Source organism: Cavia porcellus, unplaced genomic scaffold (assembly GCF_034190915.1).
Source record: "Cavia porcellus strain 051 isolate PalLab524CR breed Dunkin Hartley unplaced genomic scaffold, mCavPor4.1 scaffold_6, whole genome shotgun sequence".
In the NCBI taxonomy this organism is placed as follows: Eukaryota; Metazoa; Chordata; class Mammalia; order Rodentia; family Caviidae; genus Cavia; species Cavia porcellus.
The window spans coordinates 9,062,049-9,078,789 of record NW_026947489.1 but is presented as its reverse complement, the minus strand read 5'-3'; the positions used below and the strand labels follow the sequence as shown (position 1 = coordinate 9,078,789).

The window sequence follows — 16,741 nt, the reverse complement described above, 5'->3', positions numbered from 1 at the left end:
AGCCATAAATCCAAAATAAATCATCGATGCAGGTGTATGTGCACTGATAGTCGGGTTTCATTCAGCCAGTGTTTGTGGGTCACCCAGTAGATGCTTGGGACTGAACAGCACTCAGGCTAGATGCACACCTCGGCCACCAGGATGTTCACAAATCCCACTGGGTAAGAAAGTGAGAGAAATCAATAGTTAATGTCCGTATGAGAAGACACAGCAGATCCTGGCATAGAAACATCCACCCCCTCATTGAAAATTGCAGAAATTCAAATTCAAACTACTTGAAAGGACTGTTGCACACCTACTAAACTGGCAGAAATAAGTGGAAATGCTGACTAGGACCCTTGGCAGGGTCGTTGTCAGTGAGCACCAAGTCATGCTCCTGGCACTGAAATTGGTTCCATGTGTGCAAAAATAATTGACATCATGTGACAGAAGCTGTCATTTTTTTTCTCCCAGTGAGCTATTCTGAACGTGAACAATTCCTCTGAGAACATAATTCAAAAGAAATAAATTATGTTCGCCACAAATGTGGTCAGAGGCTGCTATTTTTAATAAGTATACACGTGAGGGAGCAGAAACCCCAAAATGTCCAACAGCAGAGAGAGACCAGACTGTCCAGCAGGCCGACCTTAGCTAGCCAGGGGAGACATAAGCCTGCCTCCTCAGTGCTGGACACACCCTCCTGGACATGAGGACAGCTTCCACACCTTCATGCCCTCGACAGCCTCCTGGAGGCCTGCCTGAGCACTGGGCACTCCTGCTCGCCTCCTCCCACCACTCGGAGCTTCCTGTCTGCTTAACTCATGGCAGAATTCAGGGTTGTCTGTTTGGGTTGCGTTCTTGATTGATATTGTTTCCTCCATTTGGCCAGAAGCTTGTTGAAAGCAAAGTCTTTGGCTACTTTTTCTCACCCTGTGTTTGCCTCTCACTGCAAGGCCTGGAACAGGATTCATAGGTGAAAGGATAGGAGGATGGATGGCCCCATGGTTGGATGGATGGATGGATGGATGGATGGATGGATGAATGGATGGATGGATATATGGTTGGATGGATGGTTGTATGTTTACATTGATAGGTAAATGGATAAATTGATAGTTGAAATTTTTTCTATGTAATAACCACCCTTCTGTTTATATAGGACATCATAACTTTACCATGTCCCTGCTGGACCCTTGAACCATCAGTGGTACATGCATGACTGGCCCATTTAGTAACTTGTACTACCCAATGGGGCAGCCATCTTGGGTGTACCACCAGTGGTTCAGAGCCAACCAGCAGCAAGACATACGAATTACAGCCCAGTCAATAATATGCTAAAAGAACTTTGGCAGGTATTCTATTTTAATCCATTTGTAATACTGTGAGGTGCAAGTCTTGCCTTTATTTAAAAGTTTAGGAAACTGAGGATTCTCTCGATGGTAAATACCTGAGTTAATTTCAGACAATGTTTTTATTGCTTGTTCTCTCTCTCTCTCTCTCTCTTTCTCTCCCTTCCTCCCTCCCTCTCCCTTTCTCTCTCTCCCTCTCTCTGTCTCTCATAGATACCCACAAAATTCTTAAGTTGAGACTAGTGATGACAGATTTCTCTTAAGCCTCCTATCCTCAAAGAAATAGCTGAAACACAACAGGAAGGAAATCCCTCTGTTTACCTACTTTAAAGAATATTTAAAAAAGAAAAAGTGATAAAGTTTAGCAAACACCTTTCAGATAGTTAAAGGAGGAGCAGTGGCTCTGTTGCTTGCTGTGTTTTCTGTCTGTCCCCCCCACCACCACCACCATGCTGCTTTGTTAGTGTGGAAGGCTAGCTGGGCTCAGAACTGAATTATTTGTGTTTCATCTAGTTGTGGCCTATTTAAAAAAATTTCATTGAAGTTTTTGCATCCATGTACATACATGTAATTAACCCTACCCCTTGCAAAATTACTGATTTCAACTCATAAAAGAGTGTCTAGTATTAAGCAACCATTTATGTAATGAAGGGACATTTGTTCTTTAAAAGATTAGATTGAAAACAATTTATATGGAGTTAGGAAGCTTTCAGGGTGGTCCTTTAGTTATTTTTCCTGTTTCTCTATTAATTACTTTGTTTCTCTCTTCCTGTTTCATTTTAAGGACTTTTATTTTTATTAGTAAATCTTACATTTCAGCATTGTTGTTTTGTTAGCTGTGGCTGAAGTCAAACTTCCCCTAATTTGAACACTGATTTTCTTCAGCCCACTTTGTCACTTCCATGCACAGCTTACCAGGGTGTGTTTTATTTGTAATTTAGGCAACTGGTTATTAGTTTTCTTATTTTTCAAAAGCCCTTGGATTTTATTTCTGCACTTCATTGGCTTCACTTCAGTTTAGTTTTCTATTCTTAGCTGAATTCTTTTCCTTTTCCTGCTTTCTTTTAGGTTTCTGTTCTAAGTGGCTCAGAGCTAGTCCACGATGTTTCACTTTTTCTTTTTAAGCTGTGATCAGAGTTTTAGGTTCTCCATTCTTTGGGAGATTTTCACTGTTATAAATTTTTTATATTAGTTATATATTAGTTTTTCGTCACTAATTCAACCATTATTTAAAATGATCTGTTTCAATGTTCAAGAAATTGGGCACCTTTTAGTCTACTTTTCACCACTGATCTTTATTTTGCCTTTTTTAAGCAAAAGATAGGTAGGGTAAGGGTTAAGATGTGTAAGAATCTGACCTTTTTATTTACTTTTACTTTATTTCTGAGGATTTAATCAATTAATGAGCAAATTTCCTGTCATTTGAAAACAGAATTCATTCCCTCGCCCTAGCCTTTGAAGATGTCCCAGTGTTTATATTTTATAATTCCTCTGTTTTCTCTGTGTGTATTTTATCTCTCATGGTCTAGTGATGCCGTAATTCTCTGGTGTTTTTATTCATCTGTCCTTTACTTATTCCAACCTTTGTTGAACAGTGAAGATTTGGGGTTGTGGTTGTTTTCTGTCACCTGTTGTGCTGCCTTTGGTTTTCTCTCCTGGTGGTACAGTAGACAGGGAGTCAGAGCAAGCGTTAGGCGTCTAAACTGCAGTCCTGATTCTGTAACACAACAGATCACCTGCCTGAGGTTTGGTTTGGTTTGGTTTGGTTTGGTTTGGTTTGGTTTGGTTTCACAAGTTGCACCAGCCTTAAAGGCCACTGTGAGGGTCAGGTGAAAATGTGGTTTGCACGCTCTGCAAGAAGTTGCCAAGAAGATGTTGTCAACTGATCATAGTTCAACATCCAAGTTGTTCACCTAAGATCTGTGCCTGTACTAATCAAGGTTTTGCAGAGAAACAGAGCATGTAGGATGGATGGATGGATGGATGGATGGATGGATGGATGGATGGATTATTCGATCAACTGATCAATTGATCAATGGAAGGGATTCATTAGAGGAACTGGCTCATGCAATTAGGAAGGATGAGAATTCCCATGGCAGACCTTCTGCCAGCTGGACACTTCGGTGTAGGAACCCATCCAGACCTGGTTGAGGTCACAGGAGTTTGTAATTATAATTCCCTGAAAAAGTTATTGGAATTCTTGCAAGTAAATTCCAATCTACCATTTCCAATGCAACCCACAGCAAGAATAAAGAGACAAAGACATTCTGCAGTTGTTGGGAGCCAAGGGGGTCATAAAATCCAGTCCAAGCAAAGACCGCGACCCAGGGCCTGGCTTTTATTCAAGAAGAGGGGGAGTGGCACGTGGTTGAGTGACTGTGAGAATAGCAGGAAATATTATGAGCTGGGCAAGAAGGAGACATAATAGCACCTCTGCAATATGCAGAAAGAGATATGCAGAAAGAGTTCTAGATTTTGATAACAGCCTCTGTATTTGGAGGAATCTAAGTTTGAGGAAACGTCTTTTGAGGAAGCCCGCTGCCTCGGCTCTGATTTTATTGTCCTGGGACCTCACCACCTCTTTCTTGAGGCTCGATCCCAGCAAACAGCACAGCATCTCAAGCTAGCTCGCACTTAGGAGAAGGGAGCTGTAGACAGAGGAGCACCACAGACCTGTCCTTTGCCTTGAAGGCTACACATCGCACCTTGGCTAGACTCATTTCACTGCTTACAAGTCAACTGAAAAGGTAGAACAGTTCTCTAGCTAGCTCTGTACATGTCAGTACACAGAAGTAGGTCAAAGGTGAGTCAAGATGTAGGCGAATCATCTTCTAGGGGAAACATCTTCTTTCAGGGGTAGCCGTCTGGGTGGTCCTCCAGACTCGGGATGCTAATAACACTTGCTCAGTTCAAGTCCAAAGGGCTGAAAACCCGCAGGACCACACGTGTAAGTCTTAGAATCCAAAGGCCAGAGAGCTTGGAATTCTGATATCCAAGGTAGGAGAAGAGCATCCCAGCTGCAGGATAGAGAAGGAAAACCTGCTCCTCTGGCCTTGTGTACTCTCTGGGCCACCAGCTGACAGAGTGGCACCTGCCCATGCTGAGATCAGATCTGCCCCACTTAGCCCACCGCCTCAGATGCCAGAAATGCCTCACAGACCTGGGCATGAACCACGCTTCCCAGCTCTCTCAGTGTTGAGTCCACCCAAATTGACCCCCAAAAGTAACCATCACAATGCCCTTATAGGTACAGATTGCTCAGCATTGATTGTTCAGCACACAATCAGACGTTAGTCTTGTAAATAATTTTTGTATTTAACATTTGTCATTTATCTAGTTTCCATGGTGGTGTATGTTTTCTCTTTTTTTTAAATATCATATTAGCAGCTAAACACTACTAACTTTAATATTTACAGTGTTTTTAGGAGACATGTTTATGTTGGAACTGATTTGATTTTTTCACTCATTCAGTAATTTGGGTAAACTCTTCTAGGATTAGAAGGAAATGTTCTCACCACCCCCACCACTTGTAAATCTCTCTCATCCCAGCTCTCTGCAGTATTTATTCTCAAGTCCCTTTTGAAAATCTCCTTTGATACCATAAAGTCCTCACAGCTTTCTCCTAATTTAATAGTAATTTTAATTACCTTTTAAATTTTCTAATCTATCTCAACAGGCATCCTTTTGGTTTATAAGAATTGTTTTCTTTTTTTCATTCTTAATCTGTGCACCTCAGTTGATGGAATGTTCCAGATTTTCAGATGATGTCTTCTTTTTTTTTTTTTTAGTCAGCTTTTAGTCCCTGTAACCAAATACCAGAGGTAAAGTAACTTATAAATGAAAATGTTTACTTTGTCTGGCTCCAGAGGTTTAAGTCGGGGATCAACTGGCCTTGTTGTTTTGGGTCTAGGATAAGATCACACACTGTGGTAGGAAGTGCTGAGCAAGCTGCTCTGCCAAAGGTTGGGTCCTGATGTCCTTCAAGGCCACGCCCCCAATGTCTGAAGACCTCTCGCTAAGCCCCGCCTCTTAAAGCCTCCACCGCCTCCAATAGCAGCAAGCTGGGAACTAAACCTTTAACCCATGGGCCTTTGATAGCATCTTTCTAGTTCACTTGCCTGTTACCACCTGAGTGACTTTCCTAGGGCTGGCATTATCTGTGCCAAAAACCTGGTGGCTTAAAAGAACACAGATTTGTGCTCTTACAGTTTTAGAGGCCAGAAGGCAAAAAGTAAGATGCTGGCAGTGTTGGGTTCTGGAAGCTTTGGACAGGATCCTTCCCTGCCTCTGTCAGCTGCTGGTGTTTGCCTGCAGCGCTTGGCTCTCCTTGCTTTATAGGCCCATGCTCCTGTCACGTGGCCGCCTTCTTCCTGTGCGTTCTTACCTTGGCTTCCCGTCCTCCTTCTGTGTGAAGATACCAGTCGTAGGGGATGAGGGCCCGCCTGAGTCATCTCACTGCGACTTGATTACTTTTGTAAAGCTGTTCCTGATGAAAGTCTTAGCTGAGGCACTAAGGGTTGGGACTTCAGTGTACCTTTCTGGAAGGACACGATTCAACCCATCAGTTGTCCTTGAGGACGTTGCTCCTTTGTGCTCAGCCTGGATTCCCCACATGGGCCACTCCGTACACCAGGCAGATGGCCAGCCAGGAGTCAGCGTCCTTCTCTTCCTTTCATTTTAAACCTCCCTCCTCAATAGCCTGTCTCCACCGTGGTGCAAGGACTTAAGAGGCAAGTGTTTAGAGGGCTTGCATTGAGGATTTCACCTGCTGGCGAGGACAGGCCCGCTCTATTCTGGTTCTGTATTCTATTCTGGTTGCAGCCCTGGCGTGCACAGGGGCTGGGGTGGAGCTGCTCTTGCCTGTATGCTGGTTCCCTGCCCAGGTCAATCCCTGTCAATCAGGGCTGCTTTTGAGGGGGTGAGTTCCCAGGAAAGATTCACAAGCATGCAGTTAACTCCCACCACGTCAGTGTAAGCACAGACCGCCTTCCACTGCACCATTTCTTATCCTGTTACTCACTTTGCTCAGGTGATCCACACTGATCCTGGTCTGCTGCTGTGAGCTGCTTTGTCTTGAGGGTTTTTCAGCTTACTCTTCAGGCCTTTGAGTTGGTTTCTTTTTGATTAGGCCCATGGATTGTGCAGTGTCTCTGGGTGCTTACTGTTCTTGTTTCTTCACGTATCAAGAATGTGGCTCCCGTCTCCCCAGCCAGGACGAGAAAGTGCAGTCCACCATCATTCTGTCTAACTATGAAGAGAAAGTCACAGAGTTTATGTGGGCCGAGGGCTGAAAATTAAATTTCAGAACATGCGGCACGTTCCCCCATGTTGACACATGTGTCTTCATTGAATAAACATCTATTGATTGCTGTCAGAACACAATATTCTGCCCCTTCAAGGGGCTCAGTCTCCAGGGCAGATGCCTCTGACTCAGCCATCAGTCCAGTGAGGAGCCATTGACAGTGTGAGTTGAGAACATGGGAAGAAGAGCTGGGAATTCTGAAGTACGGGCTCAGCAGAGATCAGCGTGGAGTGAACATTGGGACTCCATTCTACAAGGCCGCCCCCTCCCCAGCACAATCAGACATGACACCCCCACCTGTCCTGGGAGCCTGGACTCCCTTTCTGTATCCACTCCAGACCCAGTGTTAAACCTGAATTACTGAGCTGCAAAGCCAAGCTAAAAGCCTTATAGACTCAGCCCTTCACTTAATAACCTTTATCTTTAATCAATAGGGTTGCACAAACAAAAACCAGAAGCCTTGTCCTTGTGGTCCAAGATCACTCTGATACTTTATGTCCAGTGACTGCAAGAAGCATTGTGTCTGGGCAGAGAATTGCTTTCCTGGACACTAGTGTCCATCACCAGACAGAGGACCTTTCTTACGCATCTCTTGTGGTAATGAACGTGTGGCCCGTTAACTAAATTGAATCCTCCTTGCAATGATTCCCATCTCTACCATCACCTTGGAAAACAAGCTTGCTAAGTCGTTGCCTTCTGGGGAGAGTGTACACTCTTTTATTTGACCCAACATTTAAAGGGCTCAAGCTTGTACAGAAACGTGAGCACATTTTCCATCCGTTTACACCAGGGTGGGTGTGGCTTGACCACTGCACTGTTGAATTGTGGGGACTCCATGGCTAGCACCCTTGATTTTGCAGTCCAGGCTTCCTGGGCTGGACTCCACAAGAGTTGGTTGTGCTCCTTCAGAACCTTGTTTGTTATGATTCTGCCCAGACTAAACACAAACAAGTCTTGAGCATTTCAGGGCTGGCAGGGCCTGTTTCTACGTCAAGTGTTCGGACATCATTTCAGTTGTGTGTCCTTTCTCCCTCCTCACCAGCACTTTGTAAATACTTGGACACTCTATAATGTTCTTGCACCAAAAAGATAATAAATCGTGTAAGTCCAACTTTTCCAACAAACCCAAGATCAAGTATATTCATCATTTTCCCTTTGCCAGGACAAAATATTTGACGCCCACAACTAAAAGGAGGAGAGATTGATTCTGGCTTGTGATTTATAGAGGGTTCAGTCCATGGTTGTCTGACTCCAAGGCAGAAACAACATAATGAAGAGCATGGCCTAGAAAAGGCCCTTACCCCATGGCAGCCAGGCAGCTGCCAGAGGCAAGGGTGCGCTCTTGCAGGTCACACACCGGTGACCAGCTCCTACTAGCACATTTAGCTAGTAAACTCATCGTGTATCACCTTCCAAACTCAGGAGACTTTGGGGGAACATTTTTTTAATCTAAAATAGAAATCGTACATGCTTTTCTACCTCCACCTAGTCTGTCATGCATCATGTTACAAATATGTCTGTCTTACAAATGTGTCTTTGTGTTTTCAGACTTCTCCTTTTTAATACTTCTGTATGGGCTTGTCTATCAGAGGTCAGTCATGAAGAAGCCCAGTGGGTAGAGGACCTAGAAAGAGTCCTAGAAATGGGCAGTGGCCTCTGGCTCTTCCTGTTCCTTATGTCTAGGGAAGTCAGTGGTACACACGGTCATTCACTTCTTCTGGTAGAATAATTATCTCAAAAAAAGCATGGGAAAGTTGCATGCAAATTTGCTTTCTTGGCTGGGTGGTCACCATCACACACTCATGAGTCCATGGAGTTCAAAGACCCTTGACCGAGGGCAGCGGAAGGAGCATGGATACCTACACATCCACACACCTTTTCCCTCTGAGTCCTACACTTCTGGAGTCTTGGTTCTGTCTGCAGTGTTGCAGGTTTATTTCCACTGGCTTCTGACAGGACAGTTGATACATAGTAGCACCACTCAAGAAAACATTGCTGGATATGCAGATACAAGGTAACAAGACTGTGGCCCTGCTCTGCAATGGTAACAGCTGGGGATAATGATGGTGGTCCTAGAGACGGGATGCTAGGTTGTTTGGATGTGGTTTGTCCCCCACAGGTTCATATGCTAACAGGCTTGATCTCCAACATGGAGGTGTCATGAAATGTTGGGAACTTGAGAGATAGGGCCTAATAGGAGGTAGATACATCCTTAGAAATACTGCAGGGATAGTGCTGGTCTTATAATGTGACTGATCTCCCACAAGAGCAAGTTGTAAAAGCAGAGCCTGGCCCCTGCATCCTTCTCTAGCTTCCTGCCTCGCTTTGATGCCCCCACTTACATGCACTCCCACTACGATGCTGACAACTGTTAGGATGTAAACAGGGCGCTTTTCACCAGAGCTGAGCGCTTCTGAACCTGTAGAACTGCAAGCTAAGTAAACCTCATTTCTTTACAGAATACCGACACTCAGACATTTTGTTTAGCAACAGAAAACAGACTAATACACAAGGAGTATTGCAGTAATAATAGGATTCACATGGACCATGAGAGGAGAGGAGAGCATGGCACAGAAGAGAGAGGGGATTCATTGTCCTTTGTCATGGTCGCAGGACACAGTTAGCATCAGGGCACCCACTATCAAAACGAGGCCAGCCCTCAGGAGCATTTCAAGGGCTGTCTTGGTCCAAGACCCAGCCAGTGGTGGTTCCCACGTTATCTTCCCATCTCAGCCCTTTCTGTCACCATAATAACTACATTCCTGGGGGAGCACCTCTAGGCAGAAGCAGTCCAGTCTGTTTCGAGGCTGAAGGGTTTGAGCTATCCAGACTCTCCCTAGGACCTGAACCCTTCATTGCCTGCGGTGTGGTGGGCATGCTGTCGAGCTGCAGAGGCAGGACAGGCATTGCAGGCAGGCATCTCTGGGATCTTCTGGGCTTCACTGCCTGCTGCACCAGGGGAGAGGAATTTGAGCTGAGTCTACATGGCACAGAACCATTGAGGAGGTACAGGGGACATGAGCTGGATGGAACCTGGGAATGTGTCGGCTCCACTGAGTCGTCCGGTACACCGCGTGTTAGTTATATCAGCTGAGATGGAGCCTTGCTTCCTATGCAGCTAAAGGCTGCAGCTCCAGCTGTGGGCACACAAAGAGGGCAAGAGGGAGATTCTCATTCTAAAGTTAGCAGCATTTAGTTGATCTCCCCAGGATGTCTGGTTCATTTGTATGTAACTGACTTGTGTCTTAGTGTTACAGTTTGTGTCTGGGTGTCCTCCCAAGCCTCATATAGTGATGGAGGCAACTGAATCTAGCATTTGCGATTGGTTTGTTGCCTAGTGCTGGGAGGCAGTGTGAGTGCTGCACCCACCCAGGGGTGGGGAGCTGGCATAGAGTATCGGGCAGGGAGGGAGGCATGCTTCTCAATCTTGTTGCTCACAACCACCATGAACAAAAAATAGTGCCCCTCAGCCACACCACCCTGCCTTGGACCCTGCCAAATGAGTGTGGACTGAACCCTCAAAAAACTCTAGGCTAATATAAACCTTTCCTTCCCTCATTTTGAGCATCAGGTATTTTGTCTCAACAACAAGAAAAGAGTAACCAAGACACATAGTAATGATCAGACTGTTTTCTGTTATTTTTTTCGTAGTCCTCCAGAATTTTACTTGTAAAGCTTTAAACAGATACCTAAGATTTGTTGTCATCGTCGAAACCAAAAACACCCTCCTGCTTGGTTTTGAAACTTACTTTTCACCTTGTGTGTGAAGGGGAAGAGTGGTGCCATCCTGGATCATGGAAAAGTTAGAAGGAAGCCCCTGTACCCAGGGAAAATCATAGCTGTGTCTAATCGCAGTGACAGTGGCTCGCTGGTGACAAACACGCCTGACATTTCCGTCTCTCTAAATACCATTTCCTCTCGAGGGAGCCAGAGCCGACTGCGGGGCTTGGACTTGAACAGCACCGGTGGGGGCTGGAGCATCTTGTTTTGCCAGAAGTAAGGAAGCACCCAGAAACTGATATGGAGGTATCAGACACATACACACATACACACACACACACACATGCACACATATACATGCACGTCTCCCCCTGGGCAAGTTGGGATATTTTGGGTATTAAAAGAAATAGAGATAAAATACAATATTTTGAAAAAAGAATCCCAGCACCAAGTCATGTGGAAGGGGGCACTTTTCTGCACGAAGAATGGCCAGTTGTAAATGTAGAAAGATAGTTTTGGAAAAATCACCACTGTCCTCATGTGGCCTTATGAAGGATCAAACTTGGTGCTTGAGTCATGGTCTGAGGTCTGCTGGCCCCTGGTGGTCAAAGTAGGAAGGACTCGAGCTTGTCTCCAGTCAGGCCCTAACTCTTGACTTGAATCCAAGCTTTTGCAAACAATTGAGAACATTCACAACATGGGATTTTTCTATAAAGATAACTGGAGTAACTTGGAAATTTCAATGCCAGTGTCAAAACAATCCAAAGATACGAAGACCCTTCAGAGTGAAAGAACCTGACAGCTAAACAACACAGTGTGTGATTCTTTTTATTTTTATTCTTCGAGTTTTTTTTGTTTTGTTTTATTTGGGGGTTTTGTACCAGGGATGGAACTCCCAACCTTGAGTTTGCCAGGCAGGTGCTTTGCCGCTGAGCTAAATCCCTGACCTGTTCTTTCTGATTTTTTGGAAACAGGATCTTGCCGTGTAGTTCAAGCTGGCCTTGAACTCACGGTGATCCTCCTGCCTCAGCCTCCCAAGTACTGGGATATCAGGTGTCCACCACCATGCCTGTCTTTGCCATGTGTGACTCTTGATAGGACCCTGTATCAGGATGGACAGTAGTCATCAGAGACGCTTCTGAGTTATCTGGGAACATTGGTGGGTGGGCTTTGGACTTGATTACATTGTGTTGATGTTGTATGTTGAAAGTTACAGTCATATCCAGAAGATATTCTTCTTTTTCCGCAGTGTGTGCTGAAGTGCCTGGGGTGAAGCATCACCATGTGTCGTTTGCTTGCAAACGACTCAGCAAAAAATGAACGTGTGTGTGTGTGTGTGTGTGTGAGTGTGTGTGTGTGTGTTTGTGAGTGTGCAGCTGTGTTTATGTTGGGAGAGAAGAACAAAGTAAACAAGTAAATGTGGGGAGTGAAAAATGGGTGAATGTGGTCTTTTTAAATTTTGAGTGTGATACACTGTATACACATAGAAAGAGGAGAAGGGGAGAGAGAAAAAGAGACTGGTCCGCAGGCTCTGGTGGCGGGGAGAGAAGGACCAGGCACACACTGCCATCTAGTGGCCGACTGGCCACCCTCAGTTGCTGCCAACTTCGAAGGCCAATTTACCCCACATTATTGGTCTCTTTCCCACAGTCCCTGTGGGTTCTTCCATTTTCCCATTTGCAAAGCACTAATTTCTGTTTATATTTCTGCTCCTCTAATTTTCCATTATGGATCTCCAGTTGCTTTGGAGACACAAGCCAAAAAGCAGATTTCCTCTCCCCAGAAACCACATTGAGCCCAAATACTTTAATAATCAAGAGGGAAGAAAAAGATTCCCTCTGGTATGTATTCAACCAGATCCACACACCGGCAGACCTCTGGGCTCTCGAACATCCTCTTGTGGAAATAAACAAGGACTCAGCAAATGAGGGAAGCGTTTATTCTGGGCTGGCCAGGGCCAGGGAGTCAGCCACTGTCACCTGCAAGAGTAGCCAAAGAACGGGAAGGCTTTCGGTGACCCTGGCAGGAGGCTCATAGAAGCAGGCCATCCTGAGGAGCTGGTCACGGGGCACAGTCAGCTTTCCCTGCTTGTCCTGAGCTGGCTGTCGGGACACGTCATAGGGAGGCTGCAGGTTAGGATGGAGTCCTGGCCGCATGGGGCTGATTGTTACAGCAGGTGTATCTCGCTCCCTGAATCGGTACTGCAGGTGACTGTCTGCTCTCCTGCGAGTCTGGCAGCTGGCTGGCTGCCTGGGCTCAGGGCTTGGTTTTCTACCAGGTTGCCTCAGGCTGTGCCTCAGATGTCTGCTTTTATATATGGTGTTGTTACAGTTGAATGGACCAAAAATAGTCCAGGTTATTGTGCATGACAGGGAAAGGAGAGCCAAGCACACACCTGTAGTCAGTAGCTATGTACATGGAAGATCGTGGGATGGTAGCAGCCAGAACAAGCAGAAGGGCAAACAGAGAGAGGCTCCGGGTAGCCGGGGCTCCCCGTGTGTAAGGGATCAGTCTCCTCGGAGCTCCGGGTGCCTCCCGATACATCATCGCTCACTGGTGTAGGTGATCTGCCACCTCAGGCGTTGCGATCCGAGCTTCAACTCGGGCAACCATGAGGGTGGTGCTGTGTTTCTGACTGAATGGAGAGCATTCAGTCACTGAATGAGGCTCCCTAGCACCCCTAATTCTGTGCTGCCGTGGCACTCTTTGTGTATTCAATCACTTATTCTGGAAGCAGTCTGTTCACAGACTTGTCCTGGCACAGTTTGTGGGGGCTGCAGACGACAGCTGCCCTGATTCCTGAAAAAAGGTCACAGACCAGGTTTGCATCTTGGTCTTCATGTCCAGCCTGGGAGAGGCCTCTCCAAGCCTCAGTGGGCCTCCTTTTTTCCACAAGGGCGATTCCTGCTATGCTTCCTCCCTGGCTAGGACCAGCATCTTGAGTCTGCTCTGAGCCCACCTGCATCCTCTGGAGGCTGGAGGGTGGCTTGCTGGAGCTTTGCCTGGAACTCAGAATGGTCGCCCAGGCAGAACCGGGAGGCTGCCCGGATGAGCTGGGCCCCGGCGTCTCCCAAAGGCTCACTGTTCACTGTGCTCTTCCTCTTCCTCTGCCATCAGCCACTTCGTGTGAAATGGTCCCATCTCAGGTTGCCCTGGGTGAACCTCGACTGGCTCATCGACATCTCCTGCCAGATCACGGAGCTCGATCTCTCTGCCAACTGCCTGGCCTCCCTCCCCTCCGTCATCCCCTGGGGCCTCATCAACCTCCGGAAGCTGAACCTCTCAGACAACCACCTGGGAGAGCTGCCCGGCGTGCAGTCATCGGACGAAATCATCTGCTCCAGGTGGGCCTGCAGTGCTCCCAGGTCACCCCACTGACCTCCTGTGTGGTTTCTGCGTCTATGTTTCTGAAACAATTCTGGCTAAAATGTGAGAAGAAAGTCCTGCCGGTGGTTACACGAGTTCTGGGAAGCAGCGGAGCCACTCTGCTCCACTCTCTGGAGGTGAACTCAGAGAGATGGTCAGGCCAGGGCTGCACACTGATGGCCACATAGAACTGTATGGCCAGGGTGCCAGTCTTGATCCTGCACAGGAATCTCAGGACAGTGGCCGATCGCTTCCTGGGCCATGGAAACCTTATGTGCCATCCCCAGGGAAGGTGGGAAGGGGGCCTGGGAGAAAGGGGTGACTCTGCAGAACTCTGGCAGTATGGGGACAGTGTGAGCCCCTGTCTGCTTTCTCGGGGGGCACTGAGAGAACCTGAGCCTTGGGGTTCCTTTAAGATCTGCATCTGCAGAGCCTCGCACTGTAAAGGGTTTGAGCTGCTTGCAAACACTAAGGCTCTCCATGAAGTAAGAGACAAGGTTGTCAGAAAGAGCCTGTAGGCCTCACAGGCGAGTTTTGTGCACCAGAAACTTCAAGAGCAAGGACCACGTGCAGACGCTGTTTAACAGGGGCAGGGTGGTGAGGCCACAAGGGTCTGAAAAGCTTGGGTCCTGCCCTTGGTCTTCCATCAGCTTGCAGGACACTGTCTTACTTTGCTCCGTCACATGTTTTCATCCTTGGTGACCAGAGGGAGCAGGGTCTCCCCAGAGAGATCCCATCCTCTTGACCCCAGATGTGGCAGCAGTGGATCGAGTGACTGCAGATCCTACGTGCCACACTTGAGTGCACTCTCGAGCTGTGTGTGGGCGCGGGGGAGGGAATAGTACCTCATTAAAAGAAAAGCATGATGTGGTATTCCTCTCCTTTCCTCTGACCACTTGGCTTGCCTCTCCCCCACCTCAGGCTCCTGGAAATTGACATCTCCAGCAACAAGTTGTCCCACCTCCCACCTGGATTCTTACACCTTTCCAAACTTCAAAAACTGACAGCATCTAAAAATTATTTAGAAAAACTGTTCGAAGAAGAAAGTGGTATGTTTTATCATCAGTGGCTTGGTGTAACTAAGTCATTTTCCTGGCAAGAATTTTAAAATAAAACCAATTCCACCTTTTCCTCCCCCAGCCACCAACTGGATTGGTCTGCGGAAACTACAGGAACTTGATGTGTCTGACAATAAACTGACAGAACTTCCCGCCCTTTTCCTGCATTCTTTCAAGTCGCTCAGTTGTCTGAATGTCTCCAGAAACAATCTGAAGGTGTTTCCAGACCCCTGGGCCTGCCCTTTGGTGAGTATCCTAAGGGGAGTTGCAAAAGGCACCCCTGGGCATTTCAGGGAACCCCTGGGCAGCTGTCTCCGGGCAGTCTCACATTTCCATCTCCTGGGAGGTCACGTGGGGTCCCAGGGTGGGGTAGTGGCTCGGAGGAGCCCCAGCCCTGTCCCTCAGCACTGCAGCAAGGCCAAGTGGTGCAGGCTGGTGGCTCCCCTGGGAACCAGCTCTCCTGGCTCTGCACCACCAGCCACAGGTTACACCCATGGAGCCTTCCGCAAGCAGCTTGCACCCCCGCACAGGACGATGGTTCTGCCCACAATGGGGGGCGGGGTTAAGTTCTTTTAGAACCATAAAATAAAGAATAAGAAACAATCTGCATTCGCAGCACCGCCAGTTCCATGATATTTTTGTTTCTTGAGGACTTGGCTCATTCAAACAGGGAGTGTTTGTGCTCCAACAGCAACAAATGTTTGTGCTTTATTGCTGTTGGTTTTCAACCTGGAAATACTCCATCACTTGCATTGTCATTTCTATTTGACCATATGTGTGCAGGAAGCCAGCTCCAGCATGGCTCTGAATTGTTCCATTACGTCTAGGGACGATGGGACAGATGTTCTGGGATGGAGGAGAAGGGCTGTGAACCCCTCTGTCTCCCAAAAAACTCCATCCCCTCCCTTCCTCGGAGCAGGGCAAGATCACAGTGCCAACAAGAGTTTGTAGCCTCTGGACCCACACTGCCCCTTATGTATGGCAGAGCCCTGTGGACAGTGGCCTTATTTTTAACATCAGATTTGCAAACAGTCTTACAGGCATCATTGCATTGAAAAAGCTAATTAATATCCATTTGCTTTCTCATCGAACTCCTAGAAATGTTGTAAAGCATCCAAAAATGCCCTGGAATCTCTGCCAGACAAAATGTCCATCTTCTGGAAAAATCACCTTAAAGATGTGGATTTTTCAGAAAATGCCCTGAAAGAAGTTCCCTTGGGGCTTTTTCAGCTTGATGTAAGTCTGGTAGCACTTCACTTCTCTTGTTCAGCTTTGGTGGCAAAAGTTACTGCACAGTGCGGTGGAATCTGTTTTCCATTCCTAAGCTTCTGGGACAAGGAAAAGGGGGTTAGGGAAAGGTCAGCTATAATAAATGTGTGCGCTCATGGTGGGGAGCTGGGGCATGCAGAGGCCTCAGGTGATGGGATTAGGGGTTTGTTCTTCGGGTCAGCTTCCCAGTACTGTCACAAATACCCAAGGCCACCAACTTACAGTGGAGAAAGGTTTGTCTGGGCTCATAGTTTTGGAGGATCCAGTCCACAATCCGTTGCCCTTGGGGCTGTAGTGCGGTGGAACATCATAGCAGGGTGTGTGGGGCTGGCAGGGCGGAGCTGTTCACCTCATGGCCCGACCCCAAAGAACGAGAAGGAGGAAGGAGCAGAGTTCCGCTGTCCCCAGCAGCTCAGTGTCCTCTTTCAGAAGTGTCCAGTACTTCCTGATGGTACTATGGTCTGGAGGCCATACTTTGGGGCCTTTGGGGGTCATTCCAGATCCAAACTGGAGCAGGCAGTTTTAGTTACTTTTCTTGTTGCTGGGACAAATACCCGACACTCAGTGTTAAAGGAGGAAAGGTTTGTTTAGCTCAGTTTGTAGAGGTTCTAGTCCTCCAAGGCAGGGTGGTGTGGCAGAGGGGCGACAGTTCATGGTGATGAAAGTCAGCAAAAGCAGACAGAGACAGAGACAGAGAACAA

At 47.0% G+C, this 16,741-nt stretch overlaps 1 protein-coding gene across 2 annotated transcripts in view; it reads left to right on the top strand.

Annotated features, from left to right (window-relative positions):
- Positions 1–16,741, top strand: part of Lrrk1 (leucine rich repeat kinase 1) — a 128,883-nt gene that overhangs the window by 67,538 nt on the left and 44,604 nt on the right. For both annotated transcript variants that reach the window (XM_013158772.3, XM_063249920.1), the window contains 4 exons: positions 13,465–13,691; positions 14,635–14,762; positions 14,854–15,017; positions 15,870–16,007. In XM_013158772.3, coding sequence (XP_013014226.1) covers positions 13,465–13,691; positions 14,635–14,762; positions 14,854–15,017; positions 15,870–16,007 — 657 coding nt within the window. The remainder of the gene's footprint in view (positions 1–13,464; positions 13,692–14,634; positions 14,763–14,853; positions 15,018–15,869; positions 16,008–16,741) is intronic.